The sequence below is a fragment of the Pocillopora verrucosa genome, chromosome 2 (genome assembly GCF_036669915.1).
Source record: "Pocillopora verrucosa isolate sample1 chromosome 2, ASM3666991v2, whole genome shotgun sequence".
In the NCBI taxonomy this organism is placed as follows: Eukaryota; Metazoa; Cnidaria; class Anthozoa; order Scleractinia; family Pocilloporidae; genus Pocillopora; species Pocillopora verrucosa.
In genome coordinates, this window is record NC_089313.1 from 1,764,962 (window position 1) to 1,784,545 (window position 19,584).

At 35.9% G+C, this 19,584-nt stretch overlaps 2 protein-coding genes across 2 annotated transcripts; one reads left to right on the forward strand and one right to left on the reverse strand.

Annotated features, from left to right (window-relative positions):
• Positions 1 to 37: 37 nt before the first annotated feature.
• On the forward strand, positions 38 to 5,477 carry LOC131797306 (phosphoenolpyruvate phosphomutase). The gene is made up of 7 exons (XM_059114909.2): positions 38 to 173; positions 1,613 to 1,662; positions 1,999 to 2,095; positions 2,654 to 2,977; positions 3,064 to 3,251; positions 3,907 to 4,083; positions 4,914 to 5,477. The coding sequence occupies exons 1-7, from the start codon at positions 116 to 118 to the stop codon at positions 4,995 to 4,997; spliced, it is 978 nt and encodes a 325-aa protein (XP_058970892.1). The 5' UTR covers positions 38 to 115; the 3' UTR covers positions 4,998 to 5,477.
• Positions 5,478 to 7,697: 2,220 nt separating this feature from the next.
• On the reverse strand, positions 7,698 to 16,592 carry LOC131797307 (syntaxin-1A-like). The gene is made up of 12 exons (XM_059114910.2): positions 16,480 to 16,592; positions 16,219 to 16,311; positions 16,007 to 16,106; positions 14,394 to 14,468; positions 13,163 to 13,242; positions 12,436 to 12,544; positions 11,745 to 11,818; positions 11,117 to 11,206; positions 10,744 to 10,791; positions 9,453 to 9,563; positions 8,563 to 8,646; positions 7,698 to 8,181 (listed from the first exon to the last, which is right to left on the reverse strand). The coding sequence occupies exons 1-11, from the start codon at positions 16,510 to 16,512 to the stop codon at positions 8,566 to 8,568; spliced, it is 894 nt and encodes a 297-aa protein (XP_058970893.1). The 5' UTR covers positions 16,513 to 16,592; the 3' UTR covers positions 7,698 to 8,181; positions 8,563 to 8,565.
• Between the last annotated feature and the right edge of the window lie 2,992 nt (positions 16,593 to 19,584).

The following is a 19,584-nucleotide window of genomic DNA, read 5'->3' on the forward strand; positions in this document are numbered from 1 at the left end:
TCAGGGACTGCTTCAAATGCGTCCTCTCTTCCCACTAGTTCCTAGTCCTTCTCATCTCAACTTTCACTGGTGATTTTCCATTCGATTTGTCACATTAAAATTATTCGCTAAAACAATGTTTCTCCGACAAGCATACGGCCGACTATCCAATGCATTATCTCCTAACGTCACAGGTAAAGACACTTTTTAATTCTAGTGTAAAATTATGCATGCGAAAGTTTGTTGTGATCTGGAAAGGTTCGTCACAAAAGCTTCCACAAGTACCAGCTATGTTTGTATTTTTTCTTGAAGGACTGAACTATCTTAAGACTTTTTGAAGCCTAGCATTTAAATTCCAAGACTTAGGGGGGTAATTGTGGGTGTATTATGTAAAATTTTACATCTTTTTTTGAATTCGAAAATGGTTTGGCTTTTGTTTTGCCAATTTCCCAAAATGTTCAAGCGTTACTTTCGCAATCGTGCGCGTGATCTTCCATATTCCCTGATTTAATTATCATCCCTTGTATTATCCTATTGTTCTACCAGTAAAGTAGTTTTCTTCTGTTTCGATCGACCGTTATCTAAAACTACTCAGAGCACGTCTGTTCTGCTTTGTCGGTGTAACATTCCAGGGTAACTCTCAAGGGATTTTTTTACTAGTAATATTTTTTGCCAGATACAGGATAGCATGTAAATAAAACACGTGGTTACTGAATTTGACACCTGATCACGTCTTACACCATAAGTAAATTTTTAACCTCTCAGGAAGAGAAAAACTTCAATAATTACATGACTCAATGATTCCAGTCCTAGTATAATTGATATATCTCTCAACTTCAGATAACAGACAGGAAATCTTTCCCCCTCCTGCCACTCCCATAGAAAACCGTCTGTCAGTTGTTGATGGCAACATGATTTTGTATGAAGAATTCTTCACTCAAAGCTGTGTACATCCAAACAAAAGAAATCTTGGTTTTGAAATAAATTTTCCAGAACAATGGAAAATCTACTCCACAAGTTCTTTTGTCTTCCTTTAAACTAGGATTTTTCATAACTTTCAGTTTACCAGCATATCCTTACAACATTACTTTGTATTAAAGAAGATAATCCCATGAAATGTGGTTAGCTTAGTGAAGCTCATGATTGTGGAGTCTAGGATAACTATAAACCCATATCAAACTTGACCATAAACATAGGGTCTAATGTAAATGGTAAGTTTGAGTAAAATTCAATTTGTCAAAAGTTTTTTTCTGCTTCTGCCAAGCATCTAGATATTATTACTATGGATAAACATACTAGTGGCAGAGGAAGAAGTGCATTTGAATTCAATGGCCATGATGATGTCTAACTTCTCTCTAGTCATCTATTATTCATTCTCAAAAAAAAATAAAACAGAAGGGAAAAAACCATACAAATGGAAAAATTCAGTATTAGAGAAGATTGGTTGGAAGGGGGATTCCCTCCTCCATATTCTTGATATCATGTTTGTCTTCTGTGTTTTGTGTTAACCAAGTACTAATTTTGTGTTTCCCTCGGTCAAACATGAACTTTAGACGCTTTTAATATTAAGTTATTAAGATGGGTGAATTTTTATGTTTCAACTAATGAAGGATTGTCAAAAACTATTTTACAGAAAAACTTGTTGCCCGGTTTAGTTCATCAACTTCAGCCTCCAAACCCAAGGTAATAAATATTAAGAGTAACAATTCTGTAACTCCTTGAAGTAATAAACATGTAACTTCTCCCTAAAAATATCCGTATGTTATTCAGCAAACAGGTATTGAGAAAACTTGAACTTATCAGCTAATAGTTGTTATCATGACATGACACCAAATTCTCGTAACTGATTTACAAGGAATGTGTAGCAACTAGAGTTGAGAATTAACAATCAGATCTTGGGAGTCAAAGGGTTAACATTAACAACCAAAGAGTTTATGGAGTAGTGCTCAATATGACACCTGTTACAAAAGTGTGAAGGAAACACAAATATTTAAACATTGGTTTGGTTTTTGTTTTTAGAAAACAACCCAGTTGAGAAAGATGCTGGAATCACCAGAACTAGAATTTATCATGGAGGCACACAATGGATTGAGTGCTAAAATTGTACAAGAGGCTGGTAGGTTGGTAATACTTAATATGATCACCCACAGTTGTCCCTAGGCACTGGCTACTGGCAATATTCACCTATTGAAAAATGGGCAAATTGGCAGCTAGACTTTTAGGTAGTGATTGCTATGTGAAGCACTTGAAATTTCAGCCAGTAGCTTAATTTCTTAGCTACAACCCTGATAATTTGATTAAAAAAATTAGGTAATATAATTAGCATGGCTCTACATGTCAAGTCTATGTAGTCACTTAGGGAATTGATGATTATTTTAAGGAAATAAATTCACAAGGGAATGAATCCTTTCACTTCCCAGACCAATTAATCGTTTCTCCTCTATGTTATAACCTCAGTCAGGTATTTCAATAAGAGCTGGTGATGGGCAATGTCCGCCATCAATATCAAGCAAAATTGCCGCCTATTTTCTCTAAAATTAATAACATTAGAATAGAGGTTGAACTTCTATTAGCACTGTCAGTGGCTTAAATATATTTGGTTTGGTTTTTTTTCACCACAATAATCCTTGTCTTGTTTCTAAGGAAATGACACTACAGTGATACCATTTTGCAGGTTTTAAAGGTGTCTGGGGTAGTGGTTTGTCAATCTCTGCCCAGCTGGGAGTACGCGATAGTAACGAAGCATCTTGGACTCAAGTCATGGAAGTGATGGAATTCATGAGTGATGCCACAGACATCCCAATATTACTAGATGCTGATACTGGTTATGGTAACTTCAATAATGCTCGACGTTTGGTGACAAAACTGGAACAGAGAGGTATTGCTGGAGCATGTATTGAGGACAAGCTTTTCCCCAAGACGAACTCTTTATTAGATGGCAGAGCGCAGCCACTGGCTGATATTGATGAGTTCTGTGCAAAGATCAAAGCTTGCAAAGGTAATATTTTCTGGTGACAACTTGAGTAACCCCTTACTCCCTAATATCAATAAACTGCTAAATTTTTTCATTGGATCTTTTATTAGATACACAGACAGACCCAGATTTTAGTATTGTTGCAAGAGTTGAAGCTTTTATTGCTGGGTGGGGCCTTGATGAAGCTCTCAGAAGATCAGAAGCCTACCGCAATGCTGGGGCTGATGCCATCTTGATGCACAGCAAGAAATCTGATCCTTCAGACATTGAGGCTTTCATGAAAGCTTGGAAAAACCAGGTGCTTTGATGACTGTTGACAAAAGTTTAATATTTTAAGGAAAATTAATTTCAAGCTGAATAATTACCCAATCTCACATCTATCCCTGTACCAAAATGTTTTCACGTGATCTAGTACAGTAACACATACCAGAGGGGTTGAAAGATACCCATGACCCTTCTTTATGAGATAATAATTATCTCATAAAGAAGGGTCATGGGTATCTTTCAACCCCTCTGGTATGTGTTACTGTACTAGATCACGTGAAAACAATATCAAGCAGACAGTTGATCTCAATCCACAAAATACAAACTTCATAATTCTGGGAATGGAGGCTCATGAATTGCAAGAATCTGTGTGCCTGGCAGAAATCTATTCCATTACCTAATACTCCATTTAATGGTCCTTCTCATCATGTGGATGTAAGCCCTCTAACACAGATGGTAGAACAAAGCTGTCAGCTACCTCACCAAGGGTGCGTAGATATTCATAACTATGACCTTCCCCCTATTTTTGTTTGAAAAGTCGTAGCTATGCTTGTTGATATTAAGAAGAAGCAATTTCTAATTGGGGTTTCATGTAGTTCCAAGGGTTGCTCTTTGAATAAACCTCAATGATAACTCAAATTTTTTAAAGATAAGTTATAACCAAGTTATCTCACGATCTTTATTAACAGGGTCCAGTAGTAATTGTACCAACCAAGTATTACACTGTGCCAACAGACCAGTTCAGAGACTGGGGTGTGTCTCTTGTGATCTGGGCCAATCACAATTTGAGGGCATCAATAACAGCAATGCAGAACACCACACAGCAAATCTATAAAGACCAGTCACTTGTTAATGTTGAAAAGAAGGTGAGGTGTTAACCAACCCTTTACACCCCAACATCTGTATGCAAATTCTCCATACTGTCTTCTATCATTTCCCAAGGTTTTAACAAAGAGAATTTGTTAAACAGTCAAGAGCTTCCTTAGTTGGCAATCATTTCCTTGATTTCATGACCTAAATGTGTGATTCAGGGGTGATATTGTAAAGAGATATCAGATGCTATTCACTCTAAAGGGTTAAGAGAGGTGTTTGAAAAGCGACAAATGGTGAACTAGTCAGGGAGGGGAGGTTGAGTGGGCAATAATTAAAAGTGGGGTTACATGAGGTGACTTGGAGTTTCTTATCCCTTTAACCCTTTAACTCCCATGAGTGATCAAGAGAGAATTTCTCCTGACAATATCAATACAATATCAAGCAGACAGGTGATGAGAATAAAAAAAAATATATATTAAGTCGGGGATTATTAGTTGATCCAATATCAAATTCTCCAAACTAACATCACAAGAACTGTATAGCAGACAGTAAGGAGAATTACTGATGAGATCTTGGGAGTTAAAGGGTTAACTCCCATGAGTGACCAAGAGAGAGTTTCTCTTAATAATAATATATTAAGACAATATCAAGCAGACAGTTGATAAGAATAAAGAAAAATATAAATCAGGGGATTATTAGTTGATCCAATACAAAATTTTTTGAATCAACACCATAAGGATTGTATGGCAGACAGAAAGGAGGATTACTGAGGAGATCTTGGAGAACACAACACAATGACCTTACACTATTGAGCCAGTTGAAGCAATTTCTGGTTACAAATCTTAAATTTTAATGATTGGTAAATAATCTTTTTTCAATACAGATTGCTGCAGTAAAGGAGGTTTTCCGTCTTCAAAAGGATGATGAATTGAAGGAGGCTGAGAAGAAATATCTGCCTGAGAAATAATAGAAAAATAAATCCTGGAGTGAGAAACAGATTGTAGCTAGTATGGTCCATGATTTTCAAATTGCACAACCAGATATGTCAAAATTCTACTTCATCACTCTTCTCAAGGGGCTTCCTGAGAGTTTCCAGCCCCCACCCCCCTCCCCCTCACCCTGGAGAGGCGTGAAAGAAGGCTGGTAGGCTAAATAGCCAACTGCCTTCATTTTTAGTCTGCTCTCCAGGCATTGTTTAGCTTTGGCTCAAAAAATGTTCTTGATGGGGTATGGGGTCATGCAACCAGACAATGGTATGAATGCAGTCATTAGTGGATAAAAACTCTATGTCTGGAAACCATGTGGATGCACTCACTGTTTATCATATTTCCATGACTTGATATTGATCTTGAAGGCCAGTAATAGTATTTTAATATATCTTTATGTGCTTAGAAACCAGCTGTTTTGAATTCTTTGAATGCCTCAATAAAGGGATGATTGAAATAGAGTTTGTACCCTGTAGTTTGTTTATTCAATTGCAATGTGGTTCATATTCTCTTCATCTTCTTTATAAATTTCACTTACTATAGACAAAACAACTTAACAGTGGGCCTTTTTCAAAACCACCTGCAGGAAGCCACTATAGCCTGCCCTTTCTCACAACAGGGAAGGGACTCTCGTGTAACAGTGATTTAAGGTGATCATGAAAATATTGGAAACCTATTTAGTGGGAGTGTCTTAAGTTTATTTTGACCTCTAAATGATTGTTAACTCTTCATGATGAAAGCAATTGCTTCAAGTCTTTTTTTCCTGGCTTAATACCCAATGGTCTATTGGCAGCTTTTGCCTGTTCTTGTCACTCAATGTGTTCTATCCTTCACCTGTTCTGACAAGACCAAGGAATAGTTGCAAAGGGGATCAACTTCATTCAGGCCCAGTCAGCACCGATAGATGATTTTATAAAAAAAAAATTTAAAAAAAACTTTTATGCCATATTGGGTATCATTCATGGCTAAAAATGCTGCCAAAAATTATGACTCCTCATTGCCTTTCTGCTGAGTGATATAATATTATTAATCCTGGCAGAAAAGGGTTTTCATAGTCTCTGACTTGACAAAAGAGGTTCCAATAAGTAAAACAGACAAACTGTGTCATGACTGTACACTGCAGAGACAACATTTGTTTGGTAAAATTTCTTAGGTGATAGCTTATTGGAATATTATAAAGTTAAATTTGAAAAACATTTTCAATATATTAAGTAATTTTAAAGGGGGTAAGTTTTTAATGAAACTGTGGTGCCAGATGAGCAGGGGATATAACAGGATAATTTGGTTTTATCAACTGAGTTGATAATGTAAATTGGTCACAGTAAACAAGTTTCTTAAGCTGACATTTCAATTATGAACCCTTTGTCAGAGCAAGGATTCTTATAGTTCAGGAATAAATACACACAAAAAGCAACTGTTTCTAGCCTTCTTCCACTTCTTTTTGCAGAAGATGCTTCCAAAATATCCCAAAATCAAAACAGGGATAAACTAGTTTTGGTATTTTAAAAAAAAATCAAAATAATTTATTTCAAAACTTCAAATATAACATAGTTAATGTCAGTGATAGCTCCTTTACATGGTTCAGTCCCTTTCCTTGAATTACAACTAGAGAGCCACTAACAATCTTAAGCTAACACTCTGATCTAAACTGATCAGAAATGTTAAGAAATGCTACAGAAATGTTAAATTGATAATCTGAGAATCTTAACCCTTTGACTCCCAAGATGATTGCCAATTCTCCCCTGTAACTGCTGTACATTTCTTTGTAAATAAGTTATGAGAATTTGGTGTTAGATCAAGATAACTTCTATCTGATAAATTTGAGTATTCCCATAACCTCTTTGCAGGATAATGTTTAGACATTACAGGGAGAAGTCACATTTTAATCTCTCCTGGGAGTTAAATAGTTAAGCATAAAAAAAAATTTCAAGAGTAAATAAATGTGCAAGTTTGAAATCAATTGCAAGTTTTCTATATTCTGAAATCTTGTGTTTCCTGTTGTTCACCATTCACCTAAAGGGTGAAGCTAAAACATGTTGAAGAGTATTTTAAATTTTAAAATACTTGGGTTGACTTAAGAGATGTTGTTTACGATCAAAAAATGAGATTTTAGTCCTAAATTGATTCCTTCCCCAAGGATCCAACCTCTTTTCTTACAAAAAACTACCTTCTCCTCAGTCCTCTGTTTTAACCACAACACAGATGCTTATCTCTGAAAAGTTGATATCTCGAGATGTTCTATTGGAAGAATCATGTGTTTATTCCATATCCCCACCCCCTACCCCAGGTTTGTTTTCTTGACCACTCCTTCCCATCCCTCCCCATCAACTGTTGCTCAACAAATGGATGCACTTCAGCCAAAATCAATAAAAATCCAGAAATATCAAACCATCCTTCAACAAAAAACTCAAAATTTATTTCTAGATTTCATCCCTTCAGAGGAAAAGATTCCATAATTTCCTTTTATATGGGAGATTAAGCAAACTCTGCAAGAGACAGGGAGACTGATTCTGTCTCTGAGAGACTTCAGGATAATCTGGGAGCATTTGCAAATGTGCCAAAATGAACTTTGGAGCACCCTTGGTGGAATGGTGAACATCACTCACACTTCATACAGATGTCTCAGTAAAATCTTTGCCTACCAATTCAAATTAAGTTTACAACACACACACACTGACAAACAAGTTTAATAGGACTCAGAAATTTTAATGCTATAGTATCACAAGAATAATTTAATTTAAATTTGAAAATTTAGAATAGCTGCAAACCCAACAAACGAAGAAAATTTAAGTGTATAGGAATAAAAGGGATATGTGAATAAATCTAGGGCATCTGACAAAATTAGACCAGGAATGAAAAAAAATAATGAGAATACAAAAAATATTTTGCTCTCTGGAATAATACTATTTCCCTTCTACTGTAAATGTTTACTTTAGTTTTTTGCTTTAAGGCGGCTGTTCAATGATTACAAGCTGTATTAAGCCTTTACTTCAGATTACACTTACTAGCTGAAATTATTTACAATCTAACATTAAAATGTAATCTGTGGTTCCCTCCATTCATCCATTAACTTGTTGCTTTATCAAGCCCCATGTATCTGTTTCATTACATATCCATATTGAAGATATTTAAACCATATAAAAACAAATAATTATGTTACAAAATCTGGAAAAGAGAAACAAAAGCAGAAAAGGTTAGTAAATCAAGATCAAAGGAAATGATCAAGCCCCAGTATTTTGTGGGAGAGGGAGTGACAGAAAAAAAGCTGTGCATTTTCATGCTGACAAACAGGATTAGAATATCATGGCAACCTTACAAGATTGGAGCTAACCATCCACAGCTGGGTTTCTTACATATGACTCAGTCTCTCAGAGTACCAATGAACAAGTATACCATTGTGAGTGCCATGGAAATCAAGGGATTAGTTGGGACAATCAGGGGTTAAAGGTCATGTTTAAAGTGTCAAGGCCATCATTTAAATCATAAGCAGCTTTGTGAAAATGCAAAAATTCTCTTGCTGCACATCACACCAGCTTGGAATCTTACCTATTAAGTATATATGGAAATAAGTACTATACCAACGATTACCGCCAGTAAAACAAACAAACAGATGACTATCATGATCTTTTTCTGTTGGAAAACAAAAGTATTTGACAGTTATTATACATAATGACTTAACCCCTTAATTCCCCAAGATCAGATTGTTAATTCTCTCCTCTAGCTGCTACACATTTCCTTGTATATAAAATAAAATAATTTGATGTTAGATCAAGGTATAAACTTCTATCTAATATGTTTTAGTAATCTCATTACCTGTTTGCTGGACAATGTAGGAATATTATAGGGAGAAGTTACATTTTAATCACTCCGGGGAGTTAAAGACCAACAGCTGATTATCTTTAATGTATCACAAAAAAAATTTGTGCCATAATTGAACAATTGACCAACAATGATTACAGCAATTCTCAACTGGATGTCAAAAGTGAGGCAGGCTTGTATTGGTGTTACTTTCCTTTACTTTGTGATTGGTTCAGAAAACTCACATCACCCTCTCAATCAGTCTATTTTAAAGCTTAAACTAATTGATATTTGATTGCTTGAATTTTCCAGCGCTTCACATGATTTGCAAGTTTTTACAGAGCACTCTCATTTTCTCCATGTGACCTCTTCTTATTTTGAGACTGGTCTCTCTAATGACTTTGGTGTTGAGGTTTACGATACTGAAATGAAATGTGTTCTATGCTGAAAAAAAAAATCAATGATGAGGCTGGAAAACTGTGTGTTTTGAAGAAAACTTTGTTCAGACACTCTTGCTTCTGATGAAAGAAGAAGACAGGCTAGAGAATCTATACCCAGATTGCTAACAACTCCTGATCTGATGTTACATTCACTGTGTAGGAGACAAAACTAAAGGCAAAACTACAAATAATACTGACCCGCCTTGCTTTACTTTGATACTTGACAGCTTTTTTGGTGTCACTTTTGGCTGATTGAACAAAGTCAACAGCTTGGTCCACATTGTACTCAATTCTGTCGATCATCTCCCCCTATCAAGGAAATGGTATCACAGCATGATACAGGCAAATAAATGCACTACAATGGAAGGGTGCATCTTAAGCAAGAAGCTGTAGGACAACCCTTTGAACCATTCTATGCTGATACGTAACCCTTGACACCCTAACATCAGTATGCATATTCTCCATACTGTTCTCTATACATTTCAAAAGAGGCTGACAAGGAGAATTTGTTTAAAAATCACAAGCTTGTTAATTTGGTGATCATTCTCTTCACTCTCATGACCTTTATGAGTAATCCAGGGGTGATATTGTAAGAGGAAAATGGATGTTAATCACTCTTAGGGATCAAAGAGTTAGTAGCAATCACACTCGCTTTCTCTATCAACCCTTTCACTGCCTAGATCCCATTTGAATTTTATCTACTAAGCAGTTCTTCTTTCTGTCTGCCATACAATTGGAGAATTTGGTATTGGATCAACTTATAATTTCCTGATTAATCTCTCTCTTTATTCTCAAAACTTGTCTACTTAATACTGGATTGATAATTCTGTCTTGGTCACCCAAGGGAGTTAAAGGGTTAACATCAATAAATACTCGATTGGTCACTGATGCAACAAGGTGTGATTGTTAGCATGCAAGGCTACAGACAAGAAAGTCTTAATTGAAGACCTAGCCTAATATTGCACTGTGTTTGTGAACAAGAGGCTTTGCTCTCACAGTGCAATTCTCCTTCCAGAAGCACACACAGGTACCAACAAACTGTTGAAGACACCTGCTTAGAAGTAACCATGTGCTGAACTGACATCCCATACTCCTAAAGGGAGTAATTTTCTAAAGAAACTGTCAGTGGTGCTGCACTGGTGGGAGAGTATAACATGGTAATTTAGTATAATCAAGTGAGTTGATAATGTAAATTGGCCACCGTTAAGAGTTCAAAGTTGACATTTTGAGTGTTAGCCCTTCAGCAGTCCTTCCATTCGCTCTGATAAAGGGCTAACACTTTAAACCTCACCTTTGGAACTCTTTGCAGTGGCCAATTTATGTTATCAACTCAGTTGATAATACTAAATTACCCCAGCAATACTCCTAGTTGCTTTCTCTCACTGAATTAGAAAAAAAACTGTGTTCAAAATAGCCTTCTGGCTCATGAGCGAAGTTAACCTTTCTTAACAATTTGATCATGTCAGCTGTTGTTGAGCTTGCCGCTTACCTGGTTTTCAACCAACATGGCCATGTCAACAAACATTTCATGAAGTTCCTTGAAAGAAAAACAAATAATATAATTACATCACTTCACAATTCAGTGGTATAAACATAAAGTTCCAAACAAACAAGCGTCAATCATACTGCATGAAGTGCTCTGACGATGTTGATGATCTTGAGTGCAACAATGATGATGATGATGATATCAACCAACAAATCTACATATATGTGTATCAGCCTCCACAGTCACTGGTTTGAAGGTGTTTTTCACAAAGCCATTTAACCTTTTTCTTTTCTTGATCTTAATGTTTGATTCATCAGTGATAGCAAAAGGAAAAATCAGTTGCCAGTTACCCTCAGGGTTTAAAGGATTAAAGTACCTGAATACTTTTTTCTAAGTTGATAATATCTCTGTGCCTAGCTTCTATGTCTCCCAAGGCTTGTCTTGCTTGTTGAGTCTCTATCACAATCTATATAAGAACAGAAAAAAAATGCTTATTTGTGACTGTAAGTTATTATAGCATTTGGAGAGCATTTTGGTTGAGTGTCCTGACACCAAAACCAATGAAAGTATTCAAAGGAAAATGTCACAAAGGGCCAATGAGAACTCTAAGAAAAAACAAGCCAATTGCATAAAGTGCTGGGAAAATGTGAGTGGCCAAGCCTTAATCTTTGAAACCCTTACATTAGAATGTATATTCTCCATACTGCTTTCCACATATGCCCTAAGGTGCTGACAAGGAGAATTGGTTTAACAATCAAGAGATTCTTAAAATGACCATCATTTTCTTTATTCTCTTGGCCTAAATGTGTGATTCAAGGGTGATAATGTAAGGAGAAATTAGATGCTGGTCACTCTTGGGGATCAATGGGTTAAAGTTTTGATTACTTCTGATGCTCAATTAAAAATTGATAAAAGACTGTAATAAATCATTTTTGGGGAAACTTTATTTTACAGTAATTGCTGTGACAAAGATACAATTAGAGCTCAGCATTCTTCAAACTTACATCTGAAGTAAAGATCGCTGGATCTCCACCCTCCAACATTTCCTCTACTTCCTCGTATGTCTTTGTTTTACCAGCTAATCATCAGAGTAAAAAAATACCGATATCAGTTTACAATTAAAACAGATTTCATATAAATGCTTCAAAATCTCAAAGCTTTTGATAACAGCTAACAGTATGTTTGAACCTAAGCGAGGAAAAATGGGCTCTTTTACCCAAAATCAGGGCCCACTGGGAAAACTTTCCAAGAGGAAAACTGCGAAGTGATATTCTAGTCTTATTTAAATATCCAAGAACAACTGAAAACAAGTGAAGAGACCTGACAAATATTTTCAATTTTTCTGACATGTCGAGTTACACATACAAAGAAGATTTGAGTAGTGATAGTAGTTGATTTTTTTTTAATGGATATTTCAAGCCAATCCAAATATAATGATTACCAATATGTACTTAAGTTTGTGTGTGTGGTATGGAAAAAAAAGAGAGGTCAATATTTAATAAATTATATTTTGATATTTTCCCAGGGAACTCAATTACAAGGATTGAGACCAACTTGCAAAATGCACAAAAAAGTCTGCAAAAGTTAAAATTTTGCATCTTGAACAATTTAGGTTTCCTTTGAGGATTCAAGATTCTATGGCAACAAGTCATAGCAAATTAAAAGCTATTAACCCATCATATCATATCAACTCACTTATTTCCAACTGCCGCTGGATCCTAGCTTTGCACTTCTCTCTGTAGTCAGACTGGGTTGTGTTATAGTCACTCATCACTTCTACAAATTTCCTTGCTAATGTAGAATGCTAAAAAAAAGAAAAAGAAAAAGAAATACTCACTTCAATAAGTATAATGGATTTGAACCGTGGGTCATGCAAATGAAGCAATGAGCATAAGAACTTGAAGAATTTTCAACCAGAGTTGCCATTTTCTCCTCTGTAATTCTGTATGTTAAAATCTCCTTATTATTACCACTTTGGTGAGCATTTTGGCACATTTTCAGGCCAAGATGGAGAATTTGGCCAGCTAAAATATATTTTAAGTCAGTGAAATTTTAAGCCACTCAAACTGAAAATGCTTGTTGGATTGTTAAGATTGCTTTGGTGTCACTTTTTCATTTTTTTTTTTTTTTAGTCTTTTTAGTTCACTCCAAGGTGATAATAGCAGCAATGCAGTTTATATTCAGGGGTGTATATATATAATTCATATATGTTTTGGACCCTTCTCAAGGTCAGTCTAACTTTTACCTAGCAACTTGGAATTAAGTGATTCTGGCCCAAATTATATTTATTCCCATGAACATAAACTATTATTATTGTTTTATTACTGTTAATGAATAAGTCTTCATATTAAAGGTAATATGAATTCTGGAAAGACTTATTAAATACAGAGCACAATATCAATATATAATGAGATTTATTAACCTGGCATCTTCGTATCCTGGCCTCAGCATAGTTATTATAAGCTGCATCCTGGTCTTGTTGGTTTATACTATGTTCCATTTCTTAACCAAAACACAAAAACACTTAATGAGTGATGATAAATAATGCAAGTAGTAACCAGGAAAAAAAAAGTCTAATTATGATAATAATTGTTTCTTTATGACACTTATTTCTAAAATTGTACAGGAAATTCTTGCAATTGTATGTCACATTCTCCATTCCTAAACTAATTTTACTTGAACCCCATCAGTACATCTTGAATCGTAAGGGTTAGAAGTCCTAAAGAACATGTTGTGTTATGTCAGCAGGTGAGTGAAACTATAGGTTGGTTATGGACTGTAATTTGATAAATGTAGTTAAGTCACTTTAACAAATTTTGAAAAGGTGATGTTTGAGCACAAGCCCTTCCTCTGGTGACAAAGGGGAATAGAGGAGACATGTGTGTTCATGTATAAGGAAGAATGAAGTTATGCTTTTGATATTAACTTGGCAAAGTATGTTATCATGTTTCCCTCAACGGCATGGCTCTAATCTCTGTTGCATTGATGGATAGAAACAGCAATAGATCAATAGATGGATTTTATTTTGCCAGAAAATATTTACAACATTCAGAAATTACTAAAATGTAATTTTTTTTTCCTAGAAAGGGAACTAGTCTGGAAACCATGGGGCTTATGACTATGAGATTACTCCCTTAACTTTTGCACCCCTAAGAGTGACTAACATCTAATTTCTCCCTGCAGCAACTCCCTTAAATCAAACATTAAGGTCATGAGAATAAAGGAAATGATCACCAATTGAAGAAGCTGTTGATTGCTGAACAAATTCTCCTTATTAGAACCTGTGGAAATGTCTAAGGAGAGGTAAGGAGAATATGCATACTGATGATAGGGAGTAAAGGGTTAACTAAAAATCATGAGTGGGGCATTATCAATGGAACATAGTCAAGATAAAAAAGAAAAAAAATAGAAATAAATAATAATTTAAAAAATACACAAAATTACTCGTACACAGACTCAAAACGCACACAAGGGGTCTTAAATCTCACCCGACAGTCACATAGACTGGGTAGGAAGGTGTAAAAATCAGGGAAGGAGGAGAATGTCTTGTGGTGGACAATATCCACATTCTTATCCTCTTTAGGAATAATTATTTACAACTTTGCCACCTTAATCACAATCCTAACACCAAAGAAGTGCAACTGAAACTTTACCTTTCAATTTCATTCTCACTAGATTACTAGTCTTCTTGACATCTAACATCAGTCTTTCAAGTTCTTCTTTTACCTCTAAAATGCAAGATAAAAAGAGAAGTTAGTGTTTACAAATCCATTAATTATGTGCTAGGGGTTTTTTCACATTTAACATTTCTCAACCTGTCAGAATTATCTAGTTTAAATATTTTGGAACTTTAATTCATTTTTCATTATTTGTTAGTTTAAACATGCACGTGGAATAAGTTTTATTAAGTTGGTCTAAAACAGTGTTAAAAGAGTTAAATTTTTAACTGTTTCACTCCCGCGTACTGAATACCATTTGCCAGACATATCTAGTAATTTTAGCTCCAAGAGTTGGTTATTGAATCCTACAGTATCCCCTATTTGACATTTTCTCTGTCTTTTCATCACTGAGTTTTTTTTTCTAAAAATTGCATTCAAATTGTCAGGAAAATTCCCTTTTGGTCACTACTTGGAGAAAAGGGTTAAATAAAATCTAGGTAATTTTCACAATACCCAACATCATTTTAACCCATCACACCCCAACATCACTATACATATTCTCCATAATATATACATTTCCTAGGGTGCTTACAAGGGGAATTTGTCTCACAATCAAGAGCTTTGTGCGGTTGTTTTCATTTCCTTTACTCTCATCAACTTCAAGTTTAATTCAGGGGTGATATTGTTGGGAGAAATTAGACTTTTATCACTCTCATGGTGTAAAAGATTGACAGCACAAAAATAGGAACTACTCTTGCATCCATATTCTTGAGCCTTTAGCCCCTAAGAATCTAATTTCTCCTTATTGACAGTTAAACTGCTGAATCATTCATAATGAGCATCAGAGTAAAGGAAATGGTCACCAGCCCATGAAGTTTGATCTTTGAACAAATACTCCTTGTCAATATCAAAGGAAATGTATAAAGAGAAGTAGAGAGAATATTGATGCTGATGTAAGGGAGGTAAAGGGTTAAAAGCAGAACAAAATAGTGCAATAAACATCATCATCTGGTGGTGGGTATTCTGTATTTGCTCCGAAAAACAACAATTGACTAATATTTTATCAGGTTTCAACAACAGAGATTTTCAAGAAAGGTACACAGAACTAAAAATAGTTTTAAAATGCTAACACGGCAATTTTGATGATACTGTCTTTTGACTATCAGATGATACTTTGAGAGCAACTTTCTCAGACATATGAAGGTTCAATCCAACAATACTTGTTAAAACAAATGTTTTTCAATTGAATAGCAAATGGCATACATTAATTACAAAGTAGACAGAACTACATTTTTCTGAATATTCATAAGTACAGGTACACCCTTGAGTTCTGACCATAGATTAAAGTACAAACATGACGGTCTGTATTACCATACTATTAATAACATACCATATAAATAGGAAACTTCCTGTTACAACTTTCAACATGCCATTGTACTGAGATAAACTTAATATTTGATCTTATTCTACATAACATGAATTGCACGGTCTCTCAATATATATAGGCTGTGTTATCTTACTGAATAAAAAGTCGAATGACTTCCCATTTATACACATGTTCGTGGATTAGCAATGATAAGTTGACTACATGTTTTTTTTTTAGATACCTTGATCTTGTACTGCAGCAGACAGCATAGCACTGTGCATTTTTTTGACTTGTTCCACATCTTGTGCCATTTTATCGATGTTCGTTCGTACTGTAGTAACCTTCAAGAGAAAGAATAAGATGATTTAAAGCGAGAGAGCAATACCAACAATTCTTCTAAGCAAACCTTGAAAGTGCAAGCTAAATCTTAGACATTAGTCGAGTAAAACTTACGTTTTGGAAAAAATTATCCATAAAAGTATTTTCCACATTAACAATTGTCGAAGGCTCATCGTCATCTTGCGGATCCTCATCGTCAGCATTTCCCTGTGAAAAACACAGTGTTGATAGTATAAATTGATCAAATCTCCAATATGTTACGATCGCTAAATCGATGAATTGAATCGAAAGACGCTTGCACTCTGCCTGAAATAACTAAAAGAAACAGACTTATTTGAAATTTTCCGGCTCTTTGGGACTAGAATATAGACTCACAGTGTTTTTTAACGCCTGTAGTCTGTCCCTCATTTTGAAAACTCGTGTAAATACAAAGTAAATCTAGTACAAACTCCACAACCACCTCCCCAAGATTGACTGCGGGCTTACTTTTGTCAGCAGTCTGTCTAGGAAAAAAAAAAAGATTTCGCGCAGGGGAGGGGACGGTTAACACAGCACGGTGTCGAGGCTCAAGTCTTAATTTTCTCTCCAATGAGAAACTGAGTGAGCAGATGAAAGCATGAAACGTAAAAGAAAAAAGCTATTTCAGATACAAACGCCTAATATTTGTCCTAATATTATCCAAGGTCAAATCGTTCATAATAACGATTTTGAAATAACCTTTTATCTGTACGTGGGTGCATATTTCAACATAGTCCCTTTCATGAACATATGATATTAGTACAAATATATTTATATCATGTCGTTCAGAAATTTTTTTTTGATCTTCAATCCGTGGAGTTGAGAGATGAAACAAAAACTTGCCTTCTCTCGGGAAAAGATTACACGTGAGCACAAAACAGCATTGATTTCTCTATATAGCAAAGTAAAAAAAAAACAGCTCCTCAGGATAACGTTCATATTTGGGATACTTGTCATAACCTATTAAAAAAAGGCGGGCTTGATGTGTACGGTTATTTCCATGTGTAGCATTCATTCAGCCACTTCACCGGTTAAACCCCTTTTCTGGAAACGATATGTCGATGATGTTATTTCTGTGGTGTCCGGAAATGAAGCGGAGTGCCTCCTGAATTCAGTAGAACCGTCGATCCAATCACCCTTGAGCGTGAAAAGGATAGACATTTGCCCTTTCTTGATTTAAATGTATCCAGAGGGGTTCAGGGTAATTTAGAGACAAGTGTCTACTGTAAACCTACCCACACCGACAAATACCTCGCTTTCGATTCTCACCACCCTATTTGCCATAAAAAGTCTGTAGCCAAAACTTTACTTAGGAGGGCTGACTGTCTACCATCTTCACTCGATTCGAAGGCTGAGGAGAGGAAATATGTTTCTAATGTCCTAAAGGCAAATGGCTATACAAAAACCTTTCTCCGTAACTGCCAAAAACCAGTTACAACTAGTAACGCTCTTGATGAAAGGGAACCAGCGACTGGTTTTGCTGTTATTCCTTACATTCAGGGTGTTACAGAACCCATCAAGAGAATTTTGAATAGCCACAACGTTAAAGTTGCTTAAAAACCTTTTCGGACTTTGGGGCATATTTTCGCCAAACCTAAGGATTCTGTCACGAAAGAACAACGAACCGACGTCATTCATTCTATTTCTTGCAATGACTGTCATAACGAATACATCGGACAGACCAAACGTCAGTTTTGTACACGTTTAAAAGAGCATCAAAAGCGGTTTTCTTTTGCAAAAAGGAAAATTCAGCCTTATCGGAGCACACATGCCCAACTAACCATACAATTGGGTGGGATAATTCTAAAATTATCACCACTAATCGGCGTTACCACCAGCGCCTTTGTTTGGAGGCTTGGCATATCAACTCCGCCCACGCTCCTCTAAATCGTGACGATGGTGGTTTTCTTCCTGACGCCTATTTACACCTCGTCAGAAAAAAGGCCGCTAATTAGTGTTTATACAAAAGGACCTCTTGTTGCAGCGCTTAGATCACCCCTGATGAAGGCACTAGACAGGAGTGTCGAAACGTTGGGTCTATGAATTGTAACTTCTTCGTTTACATTCATTAAATCTGTAAACCAGAGTAGCATCAAATCATGTCTGATTGTCCACCTGGTTGCCGTGTGAACCTTAATATATATATGACTAATTACCAGCCCTCAGGGGTCCAAGTATAAGCTTTGATAACAAGAGCGTTTTAGTATTTCGTTCAAGGCAAAGACCAGTGCCGGTGTGTTTATGGATTCCCCCCCTCCCCACCCCTAGATTCGGACCCTCGGCCAATTTCCAGTCCAAATCCTATGGGGTCCAGATCTGGCATCGCAAAAACTTAACGCTAACTTTGCTTACATCTCCTTTGATCCTTAGATTATCACTCCGGGAAATTTGGAGAAAACATCATGTCCACTGATAATTCAATTATTTTCACTTTGCGAAAAATGGTTTTAACTAGGGAGTAACATTTGATCAAGCAGTCTGATTGTTAAAGTTAGAGTAGTCCTGGGAACGACTGTTGTTGATGTTTAGACAATTTTATGCACAGACAAATTTTGTATAAGCCATTTTCAGAGTCGATCCTCCCGCTAAGGTCGTCGAAAAGAGTTTAAGTTAGGCATTACTTACGACGATAGTTCTTCTCTTCGTTACTTAAACCCGGACGATCAGACTACACGATCAGATATTTTCACCATGCAAACGACCGAAAGCAGACAATAATTTCTTGATCTTTGCCGTTTGCCGTGGACGGCGAGCTTAATCTTGGTATCATAAAATATGATAAGGATCTTATTAATGTGTTTGCATTTCTCGAGGGGACTAATTGGGAGATCTAATCCATAATGAATCTACAGGACTTAAAGCAATTAAAACGAATAGAAACGTCTACAAAATAATAATTGTAATAAAAAATGCATAAAAATTTCGATGAATTTGAAAATTATCAAACGAAAGAAGCTTAATGAACACGAAACAGTATACGACATTTTTGTTCAATTTCTCGCCCCGTCTAGAAAAAAAAAGTCCAACTTAGAATCTTCGCGCCTTTTGAACAGAAGTTTGCAAAAATATGAATGGCTATTTGCTATGGCAAGGAGTCGATCACAGCCGCTTAATAGAGTTCGCATTTGACGGCAGATGTTTTTTTTGTAGCGATTAGCCAGCAATTATTTTTCCGAGACTCTTCAAAACGCATTGAACCACAAAACCAAAAAACATTCCCAACCACTAATTGCTTCATCAGAACGGCTGATCTCTGCGTGTCATAAGCAAAGCACAAACGACTCGTTCAAAGTTTTCCTTTGATTAATCCTTTACCTTTATAGCTTTGTAAAGTGGAGTATTTTTGTTACAAATTTAGCCGGCGCGCACCCCTCTCTATGATTATTACACCACACGTTTCCTGTTTTAGATTCTCTCAGGCCTGCTGCCCGAAATGCAAGGGCTGACAGGAGACTGGGTTAA